The 26,288-nt window shown below is 52.6% G+C and overlaps 1 protein-coding gene across 1 annotated transcript in view; it reads left to right on the forward strand.

Annotated features, from left to right (window-relative positions):
• The window catches only part of LOC132352095 (maestro heat-like repeat family member 5), a 66,441-nt gene that overhangs the window by 23,577 nt on the left and 16,576 nt on the right, over window positions 1-26,288 (forward strand). The window contains 14 exon segments of the mRNA XM_059902409.1: window positions 567-674; window positions 988-1,121; window positions 1,989-2,091; window positions 3,386-3,508; window positions 4,284-4,363; window positions 5,550-5,553; window positions 6,523-6,654; window positions 8,197-8,430; window positions 9,894-9,984; window positions 9,987-9,997; window positions 11,290-11,425; window positions 11,732-11,844; window positions 11,847-11,903; window positions 15,434-15,632. Of these exon segments, the coding sequence (XP_059758392.1) occupies window positions 567-674; window positions 988-1,121; window positions 1,989-2,091; window positions 3,386-3,508; window positions 4,284-4,363; window positions 5,550-5,553; window positions 6,523-6,654; window positions 8,197-8,430; window positions 9,894-9,984; window positions 9,987-9,997; window positions 11,290-11,425; window positions 11,732-11,844; window positions 11,847-11,903; window positions 15,434-15,632 (1,525 nt within the window).

A 26,288-nucleotide genomic window follows, 5' to 3' on the forward strand; every position in this document is an offset into this window, starting at 1 on the left:
ACATTTACCAATCTTTTCTTCTTTTCTACTTTATGGCTGGGAGCGTAATCAGGAGTATCTCTACCTCAAAGAATCTTAGGATCAGAAACCTCAGACTTGTTGAATTGTGGAAACATTGGAAATAGAGAAACCATGAAGTACATCATGATAAAATCATGCGACGTTACAGCAGAAATCTTAGGACTTTATATTTCAAAGAAACATTTCATTCATTTATTTGATCATTGGTTCATTCGTTCATTCATTCAAAAAAATATTTTTTATTAATATTTTTTTCATTCAAAAAAATATTCACAGAGTGTCAACTACTTGCCGGGCACTGGTCTAGGTGCTAGGGAGACAGCCGTGGGAAAACGAGACAAACTCTGCCCTCTAGGCACACACACGCTGGTGGGGCCACCTTCAGGGGACACTCACTGGGCATCTATGCCGGCCGAGCCCCTGCCCAGGGCTGGGGACATGGTCAGGCTCCAGTGGGGAGTGGGTGGGGGTAGGCCGGGCTGGTAGAGGCTCACAGGGTGGAGGGAGAGACCTCTCCAGCCCTGCCCGCCCCCATCGGCTCACAGATGGCCGTCAAGTCAGTCCAGTTTCTGAACACAGAAGTGTGGTCCAAGGAGCTGCTGGGGGTACTCACCAAGCCCGACCGGACACATCAGGAGCAACCCCTGGAGAAGGTGGGCCACAAGCACCCCTGCCGCCCACCGCACAGGCCCAGGGGCTCTGTCCGTGGGACACACACCTAGAACAAAGCCTGGGCCCCAGAAAGAAACAGAGGGGCGGGGGCGAGGCAGCAGGACTTGAAGCCAAACCCTTGAAGCTTCACCACCAGGTGGAGGATTGCTAGTCCCAGAGCAGGGCGGTAGGGCAGCTACAGGAGCCCAGGGAGGCCCCGGGAGCCTGGACAGGGGAAGTGGCAGGCCGCCCGGGGTGCACAGGGATGGATAGAGATACGTCAGGCTCAGGACAGGAAGCTGAGCCCTCCCCCAGGCCTTCCTGCTCATCTACTCTGGGCTGATCCTTCAAGCCGAGGAGAACAGCACCACGGTCAGGACACACCTGAGAACCCTCCTGGAAACGTCCCACCAGTGGCCCAAGCAGAGAGAGGGGAGGACCCAGCCATCACCCGATCCCTAACTGCCTGACCCTGACCACAGGATTAGCCTGACCGCTGGTCACAGCCTGAGCCCCGACCCTGGTCACACTCTGAGCCCTGATCCTGGTCACACTCTCAGCCATGACCCTGGTCCCACTCTCAGCCCTGACCCTGGTCACACCCTCAGCCCTGACCCTGGTCCCGCGCTGAGCCCTGACCCTGGTCACACTCTGAGCCCTGACCCTGGTCCCACACTGAGCCCTGGCCCTGGTCACACACTCTGAGCCCTGACACTGGTCCCACGCTGAGCCCTGGCCCTGGTCACACTCTGAGCCCTGACCCTGGTCCCACGCTGAGCCCTGACCCTGGTCCCGCGCTGAGCCCTGACCCTGGTCACACTCTCAGCCCTGACCCTGGTCACACACTCAGCCCTAACCCTGGTCACACTCTCAGCCCTGACCCTGGTCACACTCTCAGCCCTAACCCTGGTCACACCCTCAGCCCTGACCCCAGTTCCGCGCTGAGCCCATCACAGCTGTGTCCTCTTCATTGTTGCACATCTGCTTCCTGGACCCTCATTCCCACCTCGGGGACAGAGCTGCTCAGAGCGGGTGGGGGGGGGGAGGAGGGGGTAACAGGCCTCCAAGGAGTCACCTCTCCCTCCTGCCCCGCCCCCCTCCAGCCCCCATAAAGAGATGCCCCCCCACCAGGTTGGGCTCAGAGTTGCATGTCCTAAAGAGCATAGGGATGGGAGGCAGATGCCCTGTGACCTCAGACAAGTCCCCTCCCTTCCTGGGCCTCAGTTTCCACACACCCAGGTGAGAGGCAGGCCTGATCCTACCACCCCACATCGGTGACCCTGCTTCCCGGCCCCCGCAGGGCATCGCTGTCACTGTGGGGCTGCTGCAGCCCGCCACCTGGACCACGTCTGGGCCGTCCTGGAGCAGTTTGGCCGGAGCACGCCCGTCAAGTGGAGACCGCACAGCTTCTCCCCGAAGGTACCGGCTCTCGGGCTGTCAGAGGCCTCGACCAGGGGCTGGGACATTGGGACCCGCCCTGCATGAAGGGCTGGGCCTCCAGGGTGGGGATCCTGGGGCTGATTAGGGGAACGGTCTGTGGACCCTGCATCCTGGCCTCTGGTCCCACCTCTGCGCCCACCTGCGGCGTGGCCCCCGTGCCTCAGTTTCTTCCTCCTGGATAATAATCTCCCCTTCCCGAGGCTGGGATTGCAGTAAGCCTGGCTGTGAGGCCAACACAACAGGGACTTGCGTGACAGCTCTGGCTTGGCTGTGGTGCCTGCTGTGTGCTGGTTAATGGCTCTTTGATCCTGCGCCTTGTCCGAAACATGAGACAAGGGCCAGAGGTCAGCCCCGGGGCCCCACCGATGGACAGTGCGGCCACCCGGCCCTTGCTGCATCGGGATAACTCCCGAGGGTGGAAGCAGTGCCAGGGACCACACGGGGGGAGCTTGGTTAGGACAAAGGGGGCAAGAGTCATAACTAAAGAGGATGGCCAGGGTCCGGCCAGCCTCCTCCTCGGGGTTCCACAGCCGGCAGGTGGCAGAGCAGGGTCTGGGACCTGAGTCTCAAACCCTCAGAGAAGGTCTAGTCACTGATGGGCAACAGAACCATGATGTCCTCAGATGACAGCCGGGAGAGACCCAGATGCGCCCCCCACTCTCTGGGTCTCACCCGGAGCCAAAGCTCTGGGCGGCCCATCCCCATATCTCTAGTACCAGACACGACCCTCCCAGGCCCCCAACAGCCTGAGGCAGGGTAGAAGTGGGGACAGGCCCTGGGCTCCTGGGGAAGGGGCTACCACAGGGCCAGGAGGGCGAGGGGCTTGGAATCCAGCCAGTTCTGGCAGAGCCAAGCACCTCCACCTACACCCCTAGGTGACCCCACAAGGCCCATCCCAGCGCCCTAGAGAGACGATTCCATGTCCCCTCTTTTCCTGGTGAGATAAACTCAGGCCCATCACCCCTCAGAACACCCTGCCTCCAGGACCCTGCTAGGGTCTGGGGCACCTCCTGTCACCGCTCCCCCAGAGGAAGGGTTCTTACAGGCACCTCCTGATGCTTAAGCATCATCAACGTATCCGCATTGTTAAACAAAATCACCTGTTCCCCCATCAAAAAAACCCCAGCTACGTCGTGGCCCCAGAGCTGGTGATCTCTGCTGAGCCCCCTTGAGCAGAGGCCCTGCTGCCACATGTGACTGCGGCTCTCCTGCCCCTCTGGTGTTCCCACTCCCTGACCCCGCCCACTTGCTCCACCACCTGACCCCTTGCCAGGACGAAACCCTGAAGCAGAGCTTCCTCACGGCCATCCTCATGCTGATGGGGGCTGTCAGCTGCAACGAGGGCACCCAAAGCTACGAGCTCTCCCAGGTCTCTGAGCTCTTCGAGTGTCTGATGGTGAGTGCAAGGTCCTGGGGCAGAGGAAGGGCTTCCCGGGACAGAGGGGGCACCTCCCTCAGAGCAGCAGCATTCATGAGAGGCACCCACTGGAAAAGTTTGGGCCGATTGGATTTCTAGAGCGTGTACAAGCCCCCCACAGGCTTTCACACCTGGAAGCACATCCATGGCCCCCCCATGACTTGGTTCCTACAGGGACCCTGAGCTGGCCAGTTACATCCACTGCACAGCTGATGTGGCCGAGACCCAGAAAGGCCAGCACCATCCACTCTGCTAATACTGACCTAGCTCACACCACTAGTTACTAGAGATTTTGGCCTCACAGAACCCCTGGGGTAGTGGAGGAAACACACAAGTGATGGACAATTATATAGTGATAATAAAAATAATAACAGTTCTCATTTACTGAGCCCCTGCTGTGACTCAGACACTCTGCTTCTCATTCCTTGCTTCATGTGTAACACAAGGGCAACAACATCATGTTATCTGTGAATAAAAGAAGCTCAGAGCAGTTTGGAGACTTGCCCAAGGTCATGCAACTCGTATGGGGGTAGCCAGGATTCAGACATGGCTTGTCTGATTCTAAAGTCTATGCTCTAGTTGTCTAAGTGGGGGCCAGGCCACAGAGGCCCCCCTGGGTAGGTGAGGATCTAGAGCATAATCCTGTGGGTTAGGGGGTGCTGGGCACCAAGGTCTTTAGGCAGGGTTGAGACTTGGTGGCAGAAGTGGGATAGGCCCAGGTGTGAGTGACTCAGCCTTCACCTGGGATTTCCAGCTTCTGATGGAGAAGGAGCCCCAGGACATGCTGTGCACGTCGACTCTCCAACAGGCCATCCACATCATCTCCAGCCTCTGGTAGCCTCCCCAACCCCACACAGGACCTTGCTCAGCATCAAACAGCAGCCTCACAGCTCAGGCTTGGTACCAGCAGGACAGTGAGAGGGGAGAGATCAGACATCAACACCCTACTGGGCAGGGCTAGGGACCTGAGCCAGTGCAGGCCACAGTGGGTAGGGGGTGGGCAGCTTATGGAGGCCAGAGCCACTGGGGCACAGCCACTCTCCAGAGCTGACCCACCCAGACACTCAAGGTCAGAGCAGTCATTCATGGTAAGACCCCAGCCACAGGCAGAGTCTAGAGCAGGCTCTAGCAGTTGGGCAAGGAATTGCAAAGGGAAACTGAGTCTAGACTCCAGCCAACATCCCAGGGAAAGGAGGGAAGCTAGAGTCCAGAGGGAATCCCAGGGCCACAGATGGGTCCTGATTTAGCGGTCATGCTACAGGTGGGGTGAGGCTGTACCAGCCTCCCCACCTGGCCAGGACAGGGTGAATCTGACAAGGAAGTGGAGGCCAGGGACTTCAGAGCTGCCTGTTCTCAGACTGCAGAGGGCCCCACACTGCACTGGGCAGGGTGGCAAATGGAGCTGGGTGGGCCTTCCCCAGAGCAGGTAGCCCAGGTACTTCACCTCTCCAAGCCCCAGATTCCTCTGTCATTCACTCCATGAATAACTGCTGAGCACCTACAATGTTTAGGCACTGTTCTGAGCTCTGGGGACCCAGCTGTGAGCCAGCAGGGAAGGTCCCTGTTCTCTGAGAGCTGACATCTGGGGAGGGGGCACAGAATGAGCAGACCGCACGTATCAAGGACTGATGAGAATAATGGAGAAAAATGAGGTGGGGGTGATGAGACAGGGAGGGAATGTAAAACCCTCATGGAGTAAATGAGGCTCAGTGCTGAGTCGAAAGTTGGTTGACTGAGGATTGATTGATTGAGTGACCCCGGTGCACCCAGCACCCTGAGTCTTCTGTAAGAAGGAGACTGAACAAAGACCTGAAAGTTGAAAGAGTGAGCCCTGCGGGTACCCGGCCAAGGGGAAGGCAAATGCAAAGGCCCTGAGGCTGGAGCACAGCTGGGTGCTGGAGGACAAGCAAAGGGCCAGAGTGGCTGGAGCGGAGTGAGTGAGGGGCGGGTACAGGTGAGGTCCCAGGGGTCACAGGGAAGGTCATACAGGCCACTGCAGGGACATTGGCTCTTGGCTGAGCAAGGTGCGGCCTTTGTGGGGATTACATTTGAGAAAGGTGTCTGTCCTTTGAGTCGATGGTGAGTTGATGGCACCGCGCAGTGGGCGGTGAGTGTGGAGTTCAGGTGTGGCCCAGACTGCAGACCCAGGATTGGGGTCGTCGGCATCCAGAAGGCATTTAAGACCAGGGATGGAAAGGAGAAGCCGACCAAGGCGTGGGCTGGGGGCCCAGGGGCTGAGAGGGTGAGAAAAGGGGCAGAGCTGAAGCACAGGGGACGTAGGGGGAGGGGGAGAGATGAGTCAGGGAGCAGGGGAAGGAGTTCTGAGGAGGGGCTGATCAATTCATCAAAGCTACTGACGGCCGCCCAAGACCAGGCCTCGCATCCGCTAGGTAGACTAGGGGTGTTCAGGGTGACAATCGGATTGGCTGGACTCGGGGTGGGGGGGCGGTGGAGAGAGCTGGGAGGTCAGTGCAGACCCCCCTTCTAGGGGCTGGGGGATAAGGGGGAGGAGAGAGGCAGCCTGCCTGGAGGGAAAGTGGAGTCAGGAGAGGGTCTCAAGAAGCCGTGGGAAGGTCCTGCAGCCCTACCCCTGGTAAAAACAGGTGCCCTGGCGCACAGGAGGCACTCAATAAACGGTATTATTACTCATTCAGATCTCAGAGTGAAAGTTTGGCATCATTTGCCAAAACAGAACTGCTAAGGTCCCAAAGGTGTAAGCAGGGCTCGGGCGAGACCAGCCTGCCCAGTAAAGAGAGCTGGGCTGAGGGCTTCTCAAGCCCCTGCTCCCGGCCAGGCCCGGAGTCCCTTACAAATCCTGCCCCGAGGTCAACACAGCCCTGGGGGCAAAAGGCCGGGAGGCACCAGTGTGCACACGAGCCTCTGGGCAAACAGGAGGCACTGGCTCCCAAGAGGGGCCGCTGCCGACTCCCCTCCGTTCTGACCAGCGGCGCCCCCAGGCCCCGCCCTCTCCGCCTTGCCCTCCACACGGTAAGATGAGGCCGCCCCTGGCCTTGGAGAAGAGATCTCGGCTTCTGTCCATCAGCCTCCGCAGCGTGTTGTCCCTGCCGCAGCTGGTAGTCCTGGAGAAACACACCTGCCTCCTTCTGGAGCCGCGCAGCACACAGGTGCGAACCCGGAGCCTGCCCCCCTTGGCGGGGGCTCCTCGGGAAGGGTATCCAGCTCCGCCTGCTACTCTCGCTTGGGAGGGGGCGGGCTGGACCGGCAGGGCCCCTGACCCCCACCTCAGGCAAAGGCTGGGGGGACCCCGGGTGTGTTTCTTAACTGCTCTGAGCCTTGGTTTGTCCGCCTGTAAAATGGAGATGATAATCCTAGAGCTAACGGTCTTAACACTCGGAGTGAAAGGAGACCCTGGGTGACCCGTGTCTGGAGCAGAGCGGCGCTCTGTAAATAGGAGTATAAATGTCCTCTCTTCCTCCCTACCGGCACTGAGAGCATGCAGCTCAGTGTCACCGATGCATCTACTGCAGCTGGTCTGGTCCGGCCCGCCCTAGTGGCGGGAGGAAGGAGCTCTGATACGCGCTCTACCCCCGGCCAGAAGCCCATCCCCTCCCGAGTTCTGTTAAAGGGAAGCCGAACTGCGGGGAGACGCCTGCCATTGCGGGAAGCCGCCACCAGGGGGCGCGTGCCGTCTGGCCCGGCCCCACTCCCGCCCTGCGCCCACTTTAAGTCCCCTGCAAAGGGCAGGGAGCCGGTGTTAACTGAGCACCTGCTGTGTGCCAGGCCCAGCATGTGCGTTAGCTCACCTTCCCAGCAGCGACCCGTCCAGAGAGCGAGGAAACCAGCTCAGAGAAATGGAGATGTCTGGAGGGAGAATCAGGGTTGAGCCCCACCCCTGCCCTCTGGGCCCTGCTCTTCATGCCACACCCCCAGGCTGAGTCCAGGCTGGAACCGGACAGAGAAGCAGCTTGGGTGTAGGGCGAGAGTGAGGGGCCCCCCGGACCCAGGGCAACACCACTGCAGCTGCCCTCCAGAAGGGTGTCGTCTGCCTACACCCCAGCCCTGCGGGAGTCCAGGGCGCCCCAGTTACCAGATGACGACCTCATGCTGGCTCCCCCAGGAAATGTAGCCGGGAGCCAGGCACTGGGCTGTGGGACCTGTTCATTTGCATCCCGTGTCCACCTCCACCCTGGCAGGGGGCTGGCTCCAGCCCAGTTCTCAAGTGACAAGGGTAACTGAGGTGGCAAAGGTGGGCTCAGAGAGCTGAAGTGAGCTGCCTGGGGCCCGCAGGGAATTGATGGCCAGCGTCCCAGGGCTCTGCTCCAGTGAGAACTCCCTGTGGCCCCTCCTTCCCTGAACAGTCCTGGCTAGCCAAGCAGCAAAGACTGTGGTGGGGCGGGGGGTGGGAATCTCCTGTATGAGACCCAGGAATTGGGACCAGTGCAAAATGAAAACGTGGGGCCTTCGTTTAAACCTTTTTGAGAATTTCAAGATGGCGACAGCAGAGCATTAAACTGAGCACGTAGAGCCTTCTGAGCCAGGTCTTGTGCAGGTCGCACGCCCGTGAACTTGGAAGTAAACTTACCTCGGCCACTGAGAAACCTGTGCCCTGGGGCAGGTCCAGACCACCCCTGCCCACTTTTCCCAGCTGCCCAATGGGGATCATGGGGGGCCCTTCCTGGGCATGGTGTGAGCTCGCTGGTGTGCAGCCCGGCCTGGGGAGTGTGCAGGAAGTGGGCACCACTGGCCCTGAGAGGCCAATGCACGCAGGCCCCTCGGGAGGCCTCAGGCCTCCCTTCATCCCACCGGGGCTTGGCCGCCACCTGAGCTGCTCCACGTCCCTGCGCAGACTCTGCAACAAGACCTCGGAGGCCCTGGACCAGATGCTGCAGAGCTTCATCGTGCAGAACCCCACGGCCGACGAGCTGCACTTCCTGCTGTCGGTGAGGGCGGTGGGAGCAGTGCGGGTCTGGCAGAGGTGGGGCAGAGGGTGGACAGAGGAGGCAGGGCCTGAACCGGGGGTGGGGAGTGGTCCAGGAACACAGAGGCTCGAGGGTTGTCCGTCGTGAGGGATCACAGTAGTTTGGGACAAGTTGGGGTGGGGGGGGCAGCAGGTGCAGCCTGGTGGCCAGTGGGTCGTGAATGTCACACTAAAGGGAGTTGATGAGGAAACATGGCCCTGGCGGGACCTGCCCTCCTTCCGCCTGAGAGAACCTCACCTGCAGCAGGTCCCCAGCTGCGAGGGGTCTCACAAGTGCACCCACTCTGTCACTGCCCTCTGGATGTCCCTCCCTGGTAAGAGGGAGACCAGCCAACAGAAAGAGACAGTCCAGGGTCGGGGGAGGCCCAGTCAGGGGAGGTCGTCTCTGCTGGGAGGGTGGAGGTCGGGGCCAGCGGGGCTCCTCCTGAGTGAGGACTGAGAAGGCCGATGGGCAGGAGGGGAGGGGAGAGGAGGGGCAGGGAGGGCCCTCGAGCAGAGGGCACGCGGGGGCAAAGCTGAGCCACCTCAGCGAGCACAGTGAGCCAGAATGGAGGGAGGGTCTGCGTGGCTGGAGCCTGGGGACAGAGCGGAGGCAGGGGGCAGGGGGTCAGGGTGAGGTTAGGTCAGCAGGGGCCAGGCCACCTCAGGCTTGGGGACCCTGTGGAGGTGAAGGGAGCTGCTGCAGCAGGGGTTCCCGACCTGGGGTGCACGGAAGGAAGTCGGGGTGTATGAGAACGGCCAGGAGGAAACACGGTCTGCATTTTCCCTCACCTCGAGCCTCAAAGTAGCATGCCCCTCCCTGGGGGTGTTGGCAGCAGACCGCAGCAGCGCCAGCAGTGGCTGTCTGCCACCAACAGAAGGCACGGTGGCTGTCACAGGACGTGACCGAGTCACAGAATCTCCCAACACTTTATCCTCATCCAACGTCAGAATCACTAACTCTAATCATACATCCCCTTAACGAAGAGGCTCAAATGTGGTTTAAAGTGTTCAGCACAACTGTTTCAATACGCCTTTGTATTCCTTTGTAATTCTGTGCCTTTATGGTGTGCACAGAAAAGCATTGCTCTGGAAAGAGGTGCATTGCGGGGGAAACAGGTTAAGAACCAAGAGCCTCAAAGGGCTTTGAGCAGGAGGGGCGTGTCAGCTACAAAAGAAGGAAATGACTCCTTCTCTTGGGGCGCGGCTGCCTGGAGCAGAGAGATTAGCCGAGGCTGTGAAATGGGACAAGGAAGGCTGGACGGGGGGAGTGGTGGCCGTCCTGGGGCCTGAGCTGAGGATGTGGTCTGGTCTTGAGTGGGTGTGGCTTAGGCCGGTGGGCAGAGTCTGGGACCAGGGTGGGCTGGGGCCTGAGCTGGGGGCAGAGCCTGCCCGGAGCCGGAGTCCCAGGCTGCAGCACCCCTCCCTGCCCCCGCCCACCTGCAGCACATGTACGTCTGGCTGGCGTCAGAGAAGGCACAGGAGCGGCAGCGGGCTGTACACAGCTGCATGGCCCTCCTCAAATTCCTGACCCACACCTCTACCTGGACGTGAGTACCCGGCCCTCTGGCGCCACATCCACACCCCCTCTGCTGCCCTAGCCAAGCCGCCCTTCTCCCAGAGCCTGCCGAGGCGCACGGGGTCCCTGCCACCAGGACAGGCTGGATCCCCGAGTCCCCTGTGGCCTGGCCAAGTAATCCCCCTTTTTACACACAAGGAAACAGGCTGGGTTGGGGGTTGGGGACCCCTGCTCGAGGCCTCCCAGCTGGAAGCTGAACCCAGGCGCCCTGACCCCTGACTCAAGAGACTGGGCTCCTGCCAAAGCACCTTGAAGCGTCAGGCAGGCTCTCCACCCTGAGCCTGTTTCTCAGGGAAACGGGAGGAAACGAGTCCTCGTCAGAGGGATACAGGGGGAATCAGATGGGAGTGGGGGACCATGAAAGGGCCCATAAAATGTGCAGCCCTGCCCCAGACTAGGGTTGGCAGCTCTGCGTGGAGCAGCCAGCATCCCTCCGCCCTCGTCCATCACGATGCCCATCGTTTCACGGATCACAGCCTAACCACCATCTGTCACTGACGCACTTGGGTTGAATGAACATCAGCACGTGCTCAGGTAGTGAGTGGTTCTGCGTTTATCAACCAAAATCAGCATCAATCCCTCCGGGAGACTCACAGGAGAGATGAGGAAATTAGTTCCTCAGCCTGGCGCCTGGCGGGCATGCCTTTCTAATGAAGATGGACAGGCAAGCTGGCAATGCACAGACCTCCCTCCAGCGTTCCTTTGGTGAGGAGGATCCCTCTCCAGGGGTTCAAAGTGTCTTCAATTTACTCAAAATCAACTTCTGCAACACAGGACTGGGTCTGCGAGAGGCAAGTCAGGCACTTGCCTCAGGCACAAGATTTGTGGAGGCGCCAAAACACTCTGCAAGCAAGATAAATATTTTAGTGGGATGTTTTAAACCATTAAATCAGCAAACTATGCCCCATGGGCTGGCCACCTGTTGTTGTGAATAAAGTTTTATTGGAACCAGGGCCGGGATTAGGGTGAGGTGAGCGAGGCAAGGTCATGGAAGTGCAGGCTCAGATCCTGTCTTTATTTACAATTTTGCAACTTTGTTCCTGATGGATCTTTTACATTCATTTTGATTTTTATATATATTACATTAAAATAGTATTTCTCTTGACTTCTGAGCTTTTTGGCCACCGCTTACATTTTGCCCAGACCCGAATCCCAGCCCTGGCACACAGTTTGAGGGGACCCTTGCTGGCACTGGCCGTGCTGGAGTAAGTACGTGGCAGGGTGGTGATCTGCGTCAGTGGTTCCCCTGCTCTCTCACCACAGCCAAAAGAGGACTTCAAACGGATTGGGCAGCTGGTGGGCATACTGGGGATTCTGTGCCAGGACCCAGACAAGGCCACCCAGTGCTCCAGCCTGGAAGGGGTGGGCCATCTCTACAAACTCCTGATGCGCCACAGAGGTGAGCCTTTGAGGACCACCACAGTGGACCCACTCCCACCCCTAACCACAGCCTCAGCCGAACCCACACCAGCACTCCTGAACTCAACTCAACCCAAATCTCCCCCAGACCCACCCTCTAACTTCAGCCATAAGCCCAGTAATGGCCTTGTCCTGACCCCCAGACCCACTGACTCCCAACCCCAAACTTGGACACAGGCATGACCCTGATTTCAGATGATACTGCCCTACCTCCTACGGGTCCCAACCTAGACCCCAAGCCCACCCTTGCCCGCCCTCAACCCTGCCCAATCCCGCCCCTGGCCAGCAGGGGAAGCCTCGCAGGTGCAAGCACCGTCCCCCAAGCAGCTTTCCCAGGCCAGCGCGGATGGAGCCCCACTCTGGAGCGGCAGGGACCAGAAGGCCACCCCCCCAGCCCCCGGGAGAAGGCGCTCTCGAAGGACCGAGTCTTCCAGCCCGGCAGCTCCCAAGTCATCAAGGTCAAAGCCCTTAGAATCCTGGGCAAGTCCAGGTGGGGGGGCGTGGCCATGCTCTGTTCTAAGCCCCACCACCGCCCCTCTGACGGGGCTCCCGCTGGGGCCAGGGTGTGAGTATTAAAACCGAGGCCGGGATCTCGCCTGCATCTCTGGGGATTAACTGAGAGCTTTGGAGAACCCGTGGCCCCTGGCCTGGGAAGGGGGAGTTGGGGGAGGGGGAATTGGAGGAGGGGCTTGAGATAGACTCTGGGGTCAGGCTTGAGTCCCAGCTCTGTCTCTCGTGGCCGTGCGACCTTGAGCAAACAAACCCCTTCTGTCTGAGCCTCAGTCTTCCTCTGTGAAATGGGCAGAGTGGTGCCGAAGAGGTTCCAGCCACCAGGAGCTCCTAATGAACAGCGCTGGCAGGGTGACTCCCATGGTAGGTGTCCTCTGAGGCACCATACGATGTCCTTCCCATTGAGACTGATTTTGCAGGATGACCATCTGCAGATATAGCCCCGCCTTCCTCATTTCCCCAGAGGCCTCTCATCATCCTCTGAAAGCCAAACCCTCCTTCTTCGAAGGCATATCGTGTCTCCCCCGTTCTGCTGTCATCTGATCTCCCGTGGCCAGACCCTCCTCGGTCCGTGGCTTGGGGTGTCCAGCAGTTCCCCAGCATCCCTTTCATCATCCCAGTGAAATCCCAAGTCTCTGTGACCGTCTGTACCTATGTGCATTGTGTCTTTTCTGAAGATGAGCGAGACTGGGGCACAGGGCATGGGCTTGACGCTGGCGTTGGCTGGACTGGCCGTGTTTCGTGGGGCCTCATGTTCTGAGTGGTCAGTTCACGATGTCTCCGCTGTGGTGACTTCAGCTGGCCCCTTCTTGCTGTTGAACCCATGACTAATGAAGACCCCTGTATGTGCTGTGCTTGTCAGTCTCCCCAGGCCAGAAGTGGGGTCTCGTCTGGGCCCAGCACAGGCCCTGGTGGTAGAGCCAGGCTTCAGTAAACACCCATTAGGTGGAACCGAGTTGAACCAGATGATGAAAAAGTGGCAGCACTTTTGGCCAGTAGGTGCCCAGTGGGTTTTGAATCCAGCCCTGTTTGACTCCCAAACCCGTGCTCTCTGTGGCTACAGTGGGCTGTCAGCCGGCTGAAGTCAATCTGATAAAGTTTAGTACAGAAACATCTAAAGTCCTGGGGCCAACACATCAATTGTCCAGGGCCAGAATGGGGAAATGTGGTATGGTTTCAGTTTATGCCAAAGGACCTGGGCTGGGGGCAAAGACAGGGCTGGGGGGAAGGGTCCCCTGGGGTCCAGCTCAGTGGGGGCCAGCAGTTAAGGGGCCCTGGAGCACTTGGGCTCTCAGGTGGGCTGAGTGTCTAGGAACATTGGGTCCAGGACCTGAGAAGGGCAGTCTGCCCCATTCCGCATGGTCCCTGCCCACAGGGAGTGGGTGTTCAGCCCTGGCTCTCCTTGGACAGGAAGCAGCAATGCACAGAGCACAAAAGGGGGAGAGGATGGGAGGGTCTGCCAGTCAAGGGATGGTAGTGCTGGGAAGGTTTGGATGGAGAACAGACCTGGGTTCTGGTCCCAAGTCTGTCCTGGTCTTGTTCCCCATGTGGTCTTGTATACTTACACCTTCATCACCACCACTATCATCATCACCAGCGCCACACCATCACCACCACCATCACCACCAGCACCATTGCCATCACCACCACTATCACCACCACCACCTCACCATCACCACCATCACTGTCACTACCAGCCACCATCACCACAGAACCACCATCATTACCACCAATCCCACCACCTCACCACCACCATCACTGCCACTTCCATCTCACATTTATTCATGCTCTGGGTTAAAAGAAGTTACCTCAAATGTATTTACCAATCCTGAGATTGTAGTATTCTGGGATTCTGAGAGTCTAACCACCATTTCAAGTTGAATTTCTTCAAAAACATTCTAAGTACTAGAACTTTAACCAAAATTTAACATTTTAGCAAACAATTTTAAATGTAATCTTATAACAAATGTTCTAACCACATTTTTAATAGCCTGATGTTCTAACACAAGAAGTTATTTTTAGCTACAAATATGCCATTTAAATTATCTTAACATTCTAACCAATAACTGATAACCTAACATTCTCACAAACATTTTCCCAAAATTTTAGAAGAATAAGACTGTAATAAATATTCTCACATCCATTATTTAATATTTATTTTTGTATGTAATATACACGCAAACATCCTAACAGACTTTCAAACATCTCAACAAATATCCTAACATGCAAGGGAACATTTTACCCTCTTAACATCCTTGCAAGCATTATAATTGTCTATCAGGCTTCCCAAGTATATCCATCACCAGCATTCTGTCTTCCTTTGGTTATCAGATGCTCAGAGTCAGAGCTTTCCAACAGAACTTTCTGGGAGGAGGAAGTGTCTGTATCTGCACTCTTCAAGGTGGGCACTGTCCCTATGTGGCTATTGAGCACTTGAAATGTGGGTAGTGCAGGGAGTTCCCTGGCAGTCCAGTGGTTAGAACTTGGGTTCGATCCCTGGTTGGGGAACTAAATCCCACAAGCTGCGTGGCACAGCCAAATTAAAAAAAAAAAAAAAATGTGGTAGTGCAGCTGAAGAACTGAATTTTAAGTTTTACTTAATTAAATTTAGAGTTAAATAACTTGGTATAACTGGTGGCTACCATACTGGGAAACCCTGCTCTAAGTCTTTCCAGAAGGTTCTGCCTGGGCAGTCTCCCTCTAGGAGACTGTGGTCTGAGCCTGTGGAGCAGGGATCCCACCCCGACCTGGCATTTCCCGAGAACCCCTGCATCCTGCTCAGGGTTTGGTGTGGGAGGTGACACCCACCTCCCTGGACCTTTAGGGTCACTCCTGGGAGAATATGGGCAGCGAGCAGGGTGGGGCTCCTGGGCAGACTCTGCTACGGGATAGGAGCCCCGGGTTCTGGACTCAGCCTGGTCCTGCCCAGCCCTACCAGGCGCCATGAATGAGAGCAGCCCACACGCCTTCCCAGGCCTGGGGGTTGGCCAAGGTCACCTTGAAGATCCTTAGAAGCGCTGAAGTTCAATTGCTCTGGGTTAAAACCCTGTAAGCAGGATAACTGGGGCCTGGCGGGTGACGAGCACCCAGCCGGGCTGAGGCCAGCCAGCGAGGGATCCCACGGAGTGAGAACCGGGCAGAGGAGGGGCAGAGAGGAGGCTGGCCCGGCCACGAGTGTCTCGGGACAAGCGCTGGGGTCTGAGTGACGAAGGGAGCCGTGTCCCCACCTCCCGTCGGGCATCACGCCCTCTCTTCCTGCCCCTGGGCTGCGGTTGGCGCAGAGAGACGTGCAGGAGATGTGCAGACTGCAAAATGGGTGCACATGTTGGGGGACCCAGAGGCGCGGGGCTCAGGCAACTGGAAGTGCTCAGAGACTTGGGGAGCCTGGAGCAAGTGAGAAGGGCTATGATGGAGGCGGGGAGGTGGGTGCCCAGCACAGGTGACCATGGTGACAGCCGCCTCCATCCCGCTGCTACAGGAGATCATGAAGCATCTCACGATGGCAGAGCTGCCCGACCTCATCTGGACAGCTGCGGACAGCCTGGGCTCCACCAGCCCCTTCTGCGGGCAGGCGGCCGCCGACACGCTGCTCACTGTCATCCAGGAGCACGGGGCCAAGCTGGAGACCATGATGGGGTTGGGGCCCCTGCTGAGGACTTGCCAGGATGGGGCAGGGGGTAGAGGGAAGGGCTCAGCATCAGCACCCAGGGGCTAGAGCCTCTGGGCCCCGGCCGCATCCCTTAGCTTGGGCCTGATGGGGGAGACACTGACCCCACCCTCAGCAGGAGCCACTCTGATAGGTTCCAATGAGTGAATGAATGAGTGAGTGAGTGAGTGAATGAATGAATGAGGGAATGGCCCAAGCAGGTGTCCTGGGGCCCTGGGCGGTGTTTGCAGGGTCTGGGGCAGACGTGCGTGGATTGAGCAGCTGCTCCATGACCTCGGATGGGAATGGGAGCTGGGGGAAGAAGGCACAGCCTGGACCCAGACAGTCTGACGCCAGACAGAAAAGGAGGAAAGCATAGTAAATGCAGAGGCAAAGGAGTATACCCACTGGCGTGGGACCCCCAGAAAGAAGATGACTAATGCCAAGACTGCAGACTGGAAGCCTCAGGGAGGTGCTGTTGGAGGTGGGCATTAATTGATGAGACCCAAAATTGGAAGGGGGGAGGGGCCTTTCAGGCACACAGAACAGCACGTGCCGAAGGGGTGATCAGGACATGATGAGGTGGGTGTGTCTGAATCTTCCAATGCTTGGGCAACGTTTGGACAAATTTGGACAACCCCAAATGCCATGCAAAAGCTAGTGGAACTTGTCTCCCCATCAGCCTGGGACTCCCCTTCTGACCAGGCGTCCAGGGCAGGGAAGTGCCTCCCCCTTCAGACTTCCCTCTTAGATCTGCGTCTCTCCCCTCAGAATCACCAAGGGCAGGACTATGCCTCCCCGCTCAGACTTCCCAGGGCAGGGCTGCACGTTCCCCGCAGGAGAGCACCATATCTCTTTCTCCCTAAAATCCCAGCTCTGAATCCCACGTCCTCAGTCTATACCACCTGCTACCCACCCACCACGTGCCTGCCCTGGGTCACTCCTTGGACCCTCTCGCTCACTCCCTCTGTCTTGATCTTGGGGATTTCACCATCTTTCCCTCACCCCGACGTCTCAAGGCCTGGATCTCCTCTCTCCCACCCTCCCTCAGCCACCCACTCCCACAGTCATACTCTCGGCTCGGTCACCTCCAGTTTCAAGCATCTCTCCCGAGCCCTGACAACCTCCTACCTCACTCTCTCTGGTACCCCAGTGAGCCTCTGCCCTCCAGGACCTCCACATTCACTGCCTTGCCCACCTTCTCATGTTCCCTCGCCTGTCCTCATCTCCCTCCTCGCCAGCAGAGAATCTACCTTCCAGCGTCAACGTAACTCCCTGAACACACCCCAAGTCCCTTGTCCCCTTTGTCACACTCAGCTGGCAAAACCCAACTCCAGTTAAACCTGGCTCTACCTGCTCCACACCTGCACCTGTGCAGCCAAGTGCAGGAAAAAGCACACCACCACCCTTTAAATTCCCAGCCACACACCTCCACGGGGCCCTCAGTGCTGCCTGGAAACCAGCTGCATTTCCCACCCCTCCCCTCTCCTCAGCCCCCAACACCTCTGCTCACTATTCACAGTCAGCCGCTGACCTTGCTTCCATTCCACTGAAAAACCAGAAGCCACCAGAAGAGAACTCTCACAAGCTCCCAGCACCCAAGACCTGTTTCCAGGAAGGTTTCTAATTTCCATATGGAAGGGCCTTTTTGTTTTTGTTAGTAATGTCTAGTTTTATTGCACTGTGTGATCAGAGAATGTCATCTAATGTTTCTACTGTATGGAATTTACTGATCTTTTAAACTGTTTTCGTGAATATTCTATGGGCACTTGAAAAGGTGTTTTTTTCTATTATCAGGTGTAGGACTTGCTATATACCTGTAAGATTTACTTTACTGATTGTGTTGTTTAGGTCTTCTACCTCCTTACTTAATTTGTGTCCATTTGATCCGTCTTGTACTGAGAATGGTGTGTTAAAGTCTCCTATTATTAATGTGTTTCTATCTATGTATCCTTCCATCTCCTGTAGTTTTTACTTCATAAGGTTCATAATGTTATTTGGTGCACACCTATTCATAAGTGTTATATCTTCTTTATGAATTGGGACTTTCAGCATTAAAAAGTGCCCTGCCTTGTCACATTTAATGCTTTGAGGGCTTGAATTTTCTTATCAGCATCACTACCTCTGCTTTCCTATTTTTTCCCATTTGCCCAGTATGGATTTGTCCATGCTTTTATTTTAACCTTTCAGAATCCATTTGCTTTAGGTATCATCCTATATATAGCATATAGTTTGGTCTTGATCTGTAATCCAAATTGAAAATCTTTTTATTTTAATAGGTGCGTTAAGTCCATTCACATTTATTGATATGACTGATATGCTGAATCTCAACTCTGTCATAATATTTTGTAATTGCATGTGTTTTATTTGCTGTTTTTTTTCTATGAGATGTGTATTCTTTGAGCTTTGGTTGTTTTTTTAATTTAGGAAGGGTTGTATTTTTGTTCTAGTTGCTACGTCTGTACTCCTAACCTATTTTAATGCCCTTAGTCCCTTGTTTTCTTATTTAACCTTTTAATATCTGGTTTACCCATTTTTATTGATATCCTTAAACTCCCATCTATTGCCCATATAACAACCAGTGAGATTATTCGTCCCTTCTCCTTTTATGTTTTCATTTGCACACTTCAAAATTTGCAATGTCATCTACCTTCCTCCTCACATTTGTTTTTAGTGAGTACACACACTCACCCTAAGTCCCTTTGCCAAAGATTTCTAGTCATCTCTTAGCTTGACAAAGCTCATCCTCTGACAGATTCCTCAAGAAGGCTCATGGATTCAGAACACCCTAGGTTCTTTTATGAAGGGCAGCTAGGCTGGATATAAAATCCTTGGTTCACACTTTCTTTTATTAAGTTTTTTTATTGTTTGGTTTTTGTTTGGTTTTTGTTTTTGGCCATGCCATGCTGCATGTGGGATCCTAATTCCCAGACCAGGGATTAAACCCGTGTCCCCTGCATTGGGAGCATAGAGTGTTAACCACTGGACTGCCAGGGAAGTCTCTAAGTATTTTTTTAATGCTGCTCAATTGTTGCCTTGCTTTGTTTTTGAAAAGTCTGATGAAAAAAAAATTTTTTTTTTTTTTGCCTTTGTAAGTTATTTGATCTTTTTGCCTGGAGACCTTGGAACTTTTTTCTTTATCTTTGAAATACAACAATTTTACTAAGAAATGTCTCAGAGTTGATCATTCTGTGTTAATTTTCCCAGGTACCTGGTGAGTCTTTTGAATATGTAGATTTAAGTCTTTTGTTGTTATTGTTTCTGGTAAGTTCTCTAGGTTGTAATTTTTTTCTTCCAGTTTTATTGAGAGATAATTGGACATTCAGCACTGGATAAGTTTAAGGTGTACAGCATAATGATTTGACTTACATAGATCATGAAATGATTACCACAATAAGTTTAGTGAGCATTCACCATCACATATAGATACAAAATAAAAGGAAAAAAAATTTTTTTTCCTTGTGATGAGAACTCAGGATTCACTCTCTTAACAAGTTTCATATATAACATGCAGCAGTGTTCATTCTATTAATCATGGTGTACATTACATCCCTAGTACTTCTTTATCTTATGACTGAAAGTTTGTACCTTTTGACCACCTCCATCTAATTCCCCCTCCCCCAACCCCTACCTCTGGTAGCCACAAATCTGGTCTCTCTTTCTATGAGTTTGTTTGTTTTGAAGTATAATTGACCTGCAACACTGTGTTAGTTCCTGGTACACAACGTAGTGATTCTATATTTCTATACATTTCAAAATGATCACCATGATAAGTCTAGTTACCATCTGTCACCACACAAAAATATTACATTATTATTGACTATATTCCCAACACTGTATACTTCATCCCTGTGATTTATTTATTTTGTAACTGGACGTTTGTACCTCTTAATCTCCCTCACCTATTTCTCTCTTGGTTATAGTTTTAAATATTAGTTCTGTTCCATTGTTGTTTTTCTTCTTCAGAGACTCCAGTAATTCAAATGCTAGTCTTTCCTTGCCTGTCTTCCATTTCTCCTACTTTCTCTGTGACCCTTTTTACTTCTCTTAAATTCATCTTTATTCTCTTGGTGGTCTTTCTACTTTTCCTCAATGCCCCTTTCTAATTTTCATTTGAGTCTTATCTCTCTTGAGCACCTTGAATTCTTTTTTTCACTTCTGAATTCAATCAACTCTCTTTTCCTTTCTTATTAGAGGGCTTTTTTTTTTTTTTGGTCCTTTTTGAATTTATAATTCAAGGTGGTTTTTCATATCTTTAAAGGCTTGCTTGAGTATATTGGCCTGCATGTGGGGTGTTGTCTTACACTTTTATCTGAATCATGGTTGTTTTTCAGGGGAGGAATTTTCTCACTGGATGTGTGCTTTTGTTTTCCAGGGGTTTTTGCAGTAACTCTATGGATCTATTAATTTTTCTCCTGTTTCTATACAACACTATTAGAGTGTTTTGTAGAATTTCAAGTTCAATGGCACCCTCTTCTGTCAGTATAGCAAAGTCCAGGTAACTTAGCAGATTTTTAGTTTTGGTGGTAGGTGAAAAGGTTATGTATCCTCCAGTTTGGGAGGTACCTTTTCTCTTGTAGGACCTTAAATTTTTCCTCTTTGTGCCTTTACCTTTCACCAACCAATTTCAAGGGGTACTTCTTTCTTTTTTGCCCTTTTTTTCCTCCCCAAAGCTGGGTGTGCTGAAGGCTGCGTGTGTTGAAGGGGGCCCTTCAAATGCGCATTCTTTTCAGTCCCTTTCCTGTGGTCAGTGCTCTGGTTTACTTGGTGTCTTTCTTCTTTATTGTTTCGTATTTTCAGACTTAAGATGGACCTTGTCTTCCTGAAGGTGATTTAGAACAACTTTGAGCCCTGTTGCCAGGTCCTGTCCCCTCTCCTCTCCATAGTTTCTCTCATCCTCCTTTTATCTGCCACAGAGTCTCGTGGTGGAGCAGGGGTGGGGTGGGAGTGTGAGAGACCGCAGGCCGGGGCTGGCATAGTTCTCTTCTGCTTATACTCTGTTGAAGTCTGGGTGTTCTCTGAGGTCACATTGTGGTGGTTTTACTTTTCTCTTCTTCTTGCTGTGTTGTTTTTCAAGGAAATTTTGAGAGGCTGGTGGGGGGGGACCCAGGCAGCCACCGTTGTCCTCAGCTGCCCAGGTCTATAGTTCAGTTTTATCTGTATTGGAATTTATATCTAATTTCTTCAGTTCTAAGAAGCACATTTTTCACATGTCAGCATCTATGAAGTAGGAGCACATTTTACATTGATGGTGCCTTACACCTGGATTGATGTAGGCTTCTCAGTCACCTGGGGGCACTCTCAGCCTGAGACCACTTCATATTTAAGTCTCTGCTGGAGGGTGTTTGGTGGGGGGCACAATGGTGGTGTGACTCAGACCCCAAAGTAGGTTTTGTGGTTTGGATTTGCAGGAGAACCATCCTCCTTCCCCACAGTGTGCTGAGTGAGCATGGGTTTTCTTGCTGTTCTTTCTGCAAGGCAGGGGTTTTATTTCCTTTTGTTTTGCTTTATCACATTTACACTGTACACACAGCCCTTGGGGTCCAACCTTTTTGGTGGGGACCCTATTAGACTCCCATCTTGGATAACTGTTCTTTCTTAGTAGTGCATGAAATAATGGTGGCGTGTCCTAAAATATAAACAGAATTGTGTGATATGAGCCCTTCCAGTATTCTTTTGTTACCTGGCTTTTTCCCTCAGCATCTTGTGCTTAAGACTCCTCCCAATATGTTACATATAGTTGGAGTTCATTCATTTTGGTTGCTGTGTAGTATCCCATCCTATGAACACCAGTTACCCTTCTTACTACGGATGGACATTTGGGTTTAGGTCTGTGGTTAACACTGCTGTGAATTTGCTCATACATGTGCTCTGAGGCACATCTGCATTCAATTTCCATAGTATAGGCATGGCACCAACACTAACATACGATGCAAAATGTTTCCAAAGTACTTAAACCACCTCTCATTCCCACAGTATTTTTTTAAGAGTTCCTGTTGCTGCACATCTTCACGAACACTTAACATCAACTTTCTAGTCAACCATCAAAATTTTAGCCTATCTGGTGGGTAGTATTAATCATATTTCCATGTTAATTTTCACTTTGCTGATTAAATAATGAGGTTGTACATCTTTTCATGCCCTTTTTGGCCATTGGAACGGCATCTTTGGTGATGCCTGTTCAAGTATCCTGCACATTTTTCTGTTGGGTTGTCCCTCTTTTTCTTATCAATTTCTAGGAATTCTTTATGTACAGTAATCTGGATACAGGTCTCAGTTGATTTTATGTTAAATATCTTCTTCCAATTTGCAGCTTTCCTTTCGCTCCCTTACTAGGTCTTTGATGAAAAGGAGTTCCAAGTTCCATCATTCATTCTCAGACGTTACCTTATAAAAATCCTAGAGTTTGCCTTTCTCATTCAGCCCTCCAACCACCCACATCATGGAGATGTGAATCGGGCTCCAGTTTCTTCTAAACATCCAGCATCCTTTATCAAGTGCCCCACCCTGTTCCTGCAGCTCTGGGTACTTGCATCCTGCAGTCAAGGGTTGTGTGCTGAGGGACTTCCCTGGTGGCGCAGTGGTTAAGAATCCGCCTGCCGATGCAGGAGACATGGGTTCGGGCCCTGGTCCAGGAAGATCCCACATGCCACAGAGCAACTAAGCCCGTGAGCCACAACTACTGAGCCTGCATGCCACAGCTACTGAGCCTGTGCTCTGGAGCCCGCGAGCCACAACTACTGAGCCTGTACACCACAACTACTGAAGCCCGCGTGCCTAGAGCCCGTGCTCCGCAACAAGAGAAGCCACTGCAATGAGAAGCCCGCGCACCGCAACGAAGAGTAGCCCCCGCTCACCACAACTAGAGAAAGCCCGCGTGCAGCAACAAAGACCCAACACAGCCAAAAATAAATATAAAGTAATAAATAAGTTTTAAAAAAAAACAGGGCTGTGTGCTAGGGACCTGCCTTTGGGCTCTCCCTGCTCGGCTCTACTCTGCTTGTCTGTGCCTAGGCCAACACCCAAGGTTCTCATTCCTACAACTTTATATTAATTCACCTCCCCTGATCCAGAAAGGCCTCCCCCTCCTCCTTCCGCAAGACTGTCTTGGCCATTCTTGGTCCTTTGCATTTCAACATAACTTTTAGAATCATTGCCCAGCTTCCTCGTCTTCTCTTTTTCCTCTTTCACCCTTGGGCAACTGCTTTTACTGCATTGGCCCTCAAAGCTGGACTAAGAATAATCCTTGGTTTGGCACACTCATCCATCACGGCTCTATGCATGGCCTGCTTTAATTTAGTTCTTTACTTAGAGCAAGGATTCTTCTCAGTAATCGAATGCACACTTGTGAAGCTGTCACCCGTACCAAAGCCAGGGCCCTAGTTATGAACTACATCTAAGGACGGGGCTGCCCACCGTCACTGCTGCCATCCCCCTGGCTCATCCACACAAGGGTCTTCCTTCTGTTGCTGTCTTTTTATATAGTGTGATTGCATCTAAACATATTCTTAAAAACACTTTATTTGTAGTTTCAATAACTTTATATAAAGAGTATCATGCTGCATGTAGTCTTTGGAGATCTTTTTTCACCGGCCTGATATTAATGTAGATTTTTAGATCTTGATTGTCTATTCTAATCTAATCTAGTAACACCAGTTTTCCTTTCTTTAGTATTGCATTGTATGTCTCTTTCCATTTTTTTAAATAGACGTTTCTTTTTTTGGAGCTGTTGTAGGTTTGCAGAAAAGTTAAGCAGAAAGTACAAAGTTCCATCTACTTCCCTCCCCTGCCAGGCTCCTTTCTTGGTAACATCTTGCCTTAGTGTGGTATGTTTGTTACAATTGATGAGCCAATACTGATATATTATTATTAACTAAAGTCTATAGTTTACATTGCAGTTCACTCTTGGGGGTGTACATTCTATGGATTTGGACAAATGTACAGTGAGTGACAAGTATTCACTATTATAGCATCATACAGAACAGTTTCACTGCCCCCAAACCCCCTGTGCTCTGCCTGTTCATCCCTCCCTCCCCCTAAACCCCTGGCAACCACTGATCTTTTGACTGTCTCCATGGTTTTCCCTTTTCCAGAATGTCATAGAGCTGGAACCATACCGTATGTAGCCTTTTCAGGTTGGCTTCTGTCACTTTCTGACATGCTTTCAGGTTCCTCTGTGTCTTCATGGCAACTACTCTCACTCCTAGGAACTCTTTCTCTTTCTTATTTCTTTTTTTTGGGAGGGGCGGTGGGGTGAAATGATCCCCGCAGTAAGTCTAGTTAATAATCATCATCATTCATAGTTACAGATTTTTTGTCGTTGTGGTGAGCTATTCTCTTAGCAAGTTGCAAATATACAATACAGCGTTAACAGCTATGGTCACCGTGCGTACATTACGTCCCCGGGACTTATTTATTTTATATCTGGAAGTCTGTACCTTTTGACCCTCTTCACCATTTCGCTTACCTCTGACTCCTCACCTCTAGCAACCACCAGCATGTTCTCTGTAGATATGAGCTGAGTTTTTGTTTGTGTGGTTTGGGTTTTGTTTTCATTTTGGATTCCACATGTAAGCAAGATCATGCGGTATTTCTCTTCCTCTGTCTGACCTATTCCACTAAACCTAATGCCCTCAGGGTCCATCGATGTTGTCTCAAATGGCAAGATTTCCTTCTTTCTTATGGCTGAATAATATTTCATTTTATATATATATATATGCTACGTCTTCTTTATCCATTCATCTGCTGATGGGCAATTAGGTTGTTTCCATATCTTGGCAATTGTAAATAATGCTGCTATGAACATGGGGCTGCATATATCTTTTCAAGTTAGTGTTTTCGTATTTTTCAGATAAATTCCCAGAAGAGGGATTGCTGGATCACGTGGTGGTTCACTTTTTAGTATTTTGATGAATCTTCATACTGTTTTCCATAATGGCTGCACCAATTTACATTCCCGCCAACAGTGTGCAAGGGTTCCCTTTTCTCCACATCCTTCTCAACACTTGTTATTTCTTGTTGTTTTGATAATAGGAGTGAGATGATACCTCATTGTGGTTTTGATTTGCACTTTCCTGATGCTGAGTGATGCTGACCATCTTTTCACGTACCTGTCGGCCATCTGTATGTCTTCCTTAGAAAAATGTCTATTCAGATCCTCTGCCCATTTTTTAATCGGATTGTGTGGGGAGCTTTTGTATGTTTGTTTTTGCTATTGAGCTGTGTGTGTGTTTCTAGTATTTTGAATATTAACCTCTTTTCATAAATATGATTTGCAAATATTTTCTCCTATTCACTAGGTCGCCTTTTCATTTTGTAGATGGTTTCCTTTGCTGTGCAGAAGCTTTAGTTTGATGTAGTCCCGCTTGTTGATTTTTGCTTTTGCTGCCTTTGCTTTTGGTGTCAGATCCAAAAAATGATTGCCAAGACTGACGTCAAGGAGCTTACCACCTAGGTTTTCTTCCAGGAGTTTTATGGTTTCAGGTCTTATATTCAAGTCTTTAATCCATTTCCAGTTAATTTTTGTGTGTGCTGTAAGATAGAGGTCCAGTTTCATTCTTTTGTACGTGTCTGCCCAGTTTTCCCAGCACCATTTGTTGAAGAGACTGTCCTTTCCCCATTGCATGTTCTTGGCTCCTTTGTTGTAAATTAATTGACCACGTCTGCGTGGGCTTATTTCTGGGCTGGGAACACTTTCCTGACTTGGCTCCTGGAGCCCAGCCTGGCTCCTCCCCCGCCAACCCCAGCCGCTCCAGCTCAGCCTCCTGGCTGCTTCCTCCTGTCTCCCTGGCTTCTTAACGCAGGGGCCACAGGGCTGAGCCTCAGGCCCCATCTTCACTTACACTCCCTGCCCTGGTGGCCACTTCCATCCCCCTGGTTTAAATATCACCTAAGCCCAGGCGCCTCCCGAATGTTCGCCCTGGCCGGATGCACGGGGATGTCTAACGGGCGTCCACTTGCCACGTCCAGGCCACCCCCTGACCCTGCCCTGCACCCGTTCGTCTTGCCAGCTCCTGTGTCAGACGTGGCGATTCACCCTCCAGCTTCAGGCCAAAGCTCTCGGTGTCGCCTTGACTCTCTTCTCCACCCCACAGCCCATCCTCTGGGAAGCCCTGCGGTCCACCTGCCTCCATCTCCCCCAGCCGCCGACACCACCACCCTAGTTAGGACATAACGAGCTCTCACTGCGCGTCCTGGCCCGTTTCCAGCCCCTCCGTCCCAGCAGCCAGAGTGGTCCTTTAAAACTAGGTCGGATCACGTCTCTTCTCCACTCCGGACATGCCAGTGGCCCCCATGTCATTCAAAGTCAAAGCCAAAACCTTTACAGCACCCAACAAGTCGTGACGTCGCCCCACGACCTCACTGTCTCCCCGCCCTCCGCTGCTCATGCCACGCCGCCCGCGCTGGCCCTGAACACACCACGCAGGCCACCGTCTCAGAGCTGCAGCCTCTCCCGTTGCTCTCAGCTCTCTGCAGGCACCCCCCTTCTTAGTGGAGGCCTCCCGACTGCCCTACTTACAATCGAGGACACCCAGATGCATCCTCCTGCCGTGCCCCCTCCCGCCCTGCTTTACGCACGTGGGGTAGTGTCTGACGCACCATTGTTTGCTGCCCAAGTCAAACCCTAGGGGGGTCACGCCCAGGATTCTTACTGGGTCTGTCTCTGCTCGGTACCCTGGGACGTTGC

The sequence above is a fragment of the Balaenoptera ricei genome, chromosome 17 (assembly GCF_028023285.1).
Source record: "Balaenoptera ricei isolate mBalRic1 chromosome 17, mBalRic1.hap2, whole genome shotgun sequence".
Lineage (NCBI taxonomy): Eukaryota > Metazoa > Chordata > Mammalia > Artiodactyla > Balaenopteridae > Balaenoptera > Balaenoptera ricei.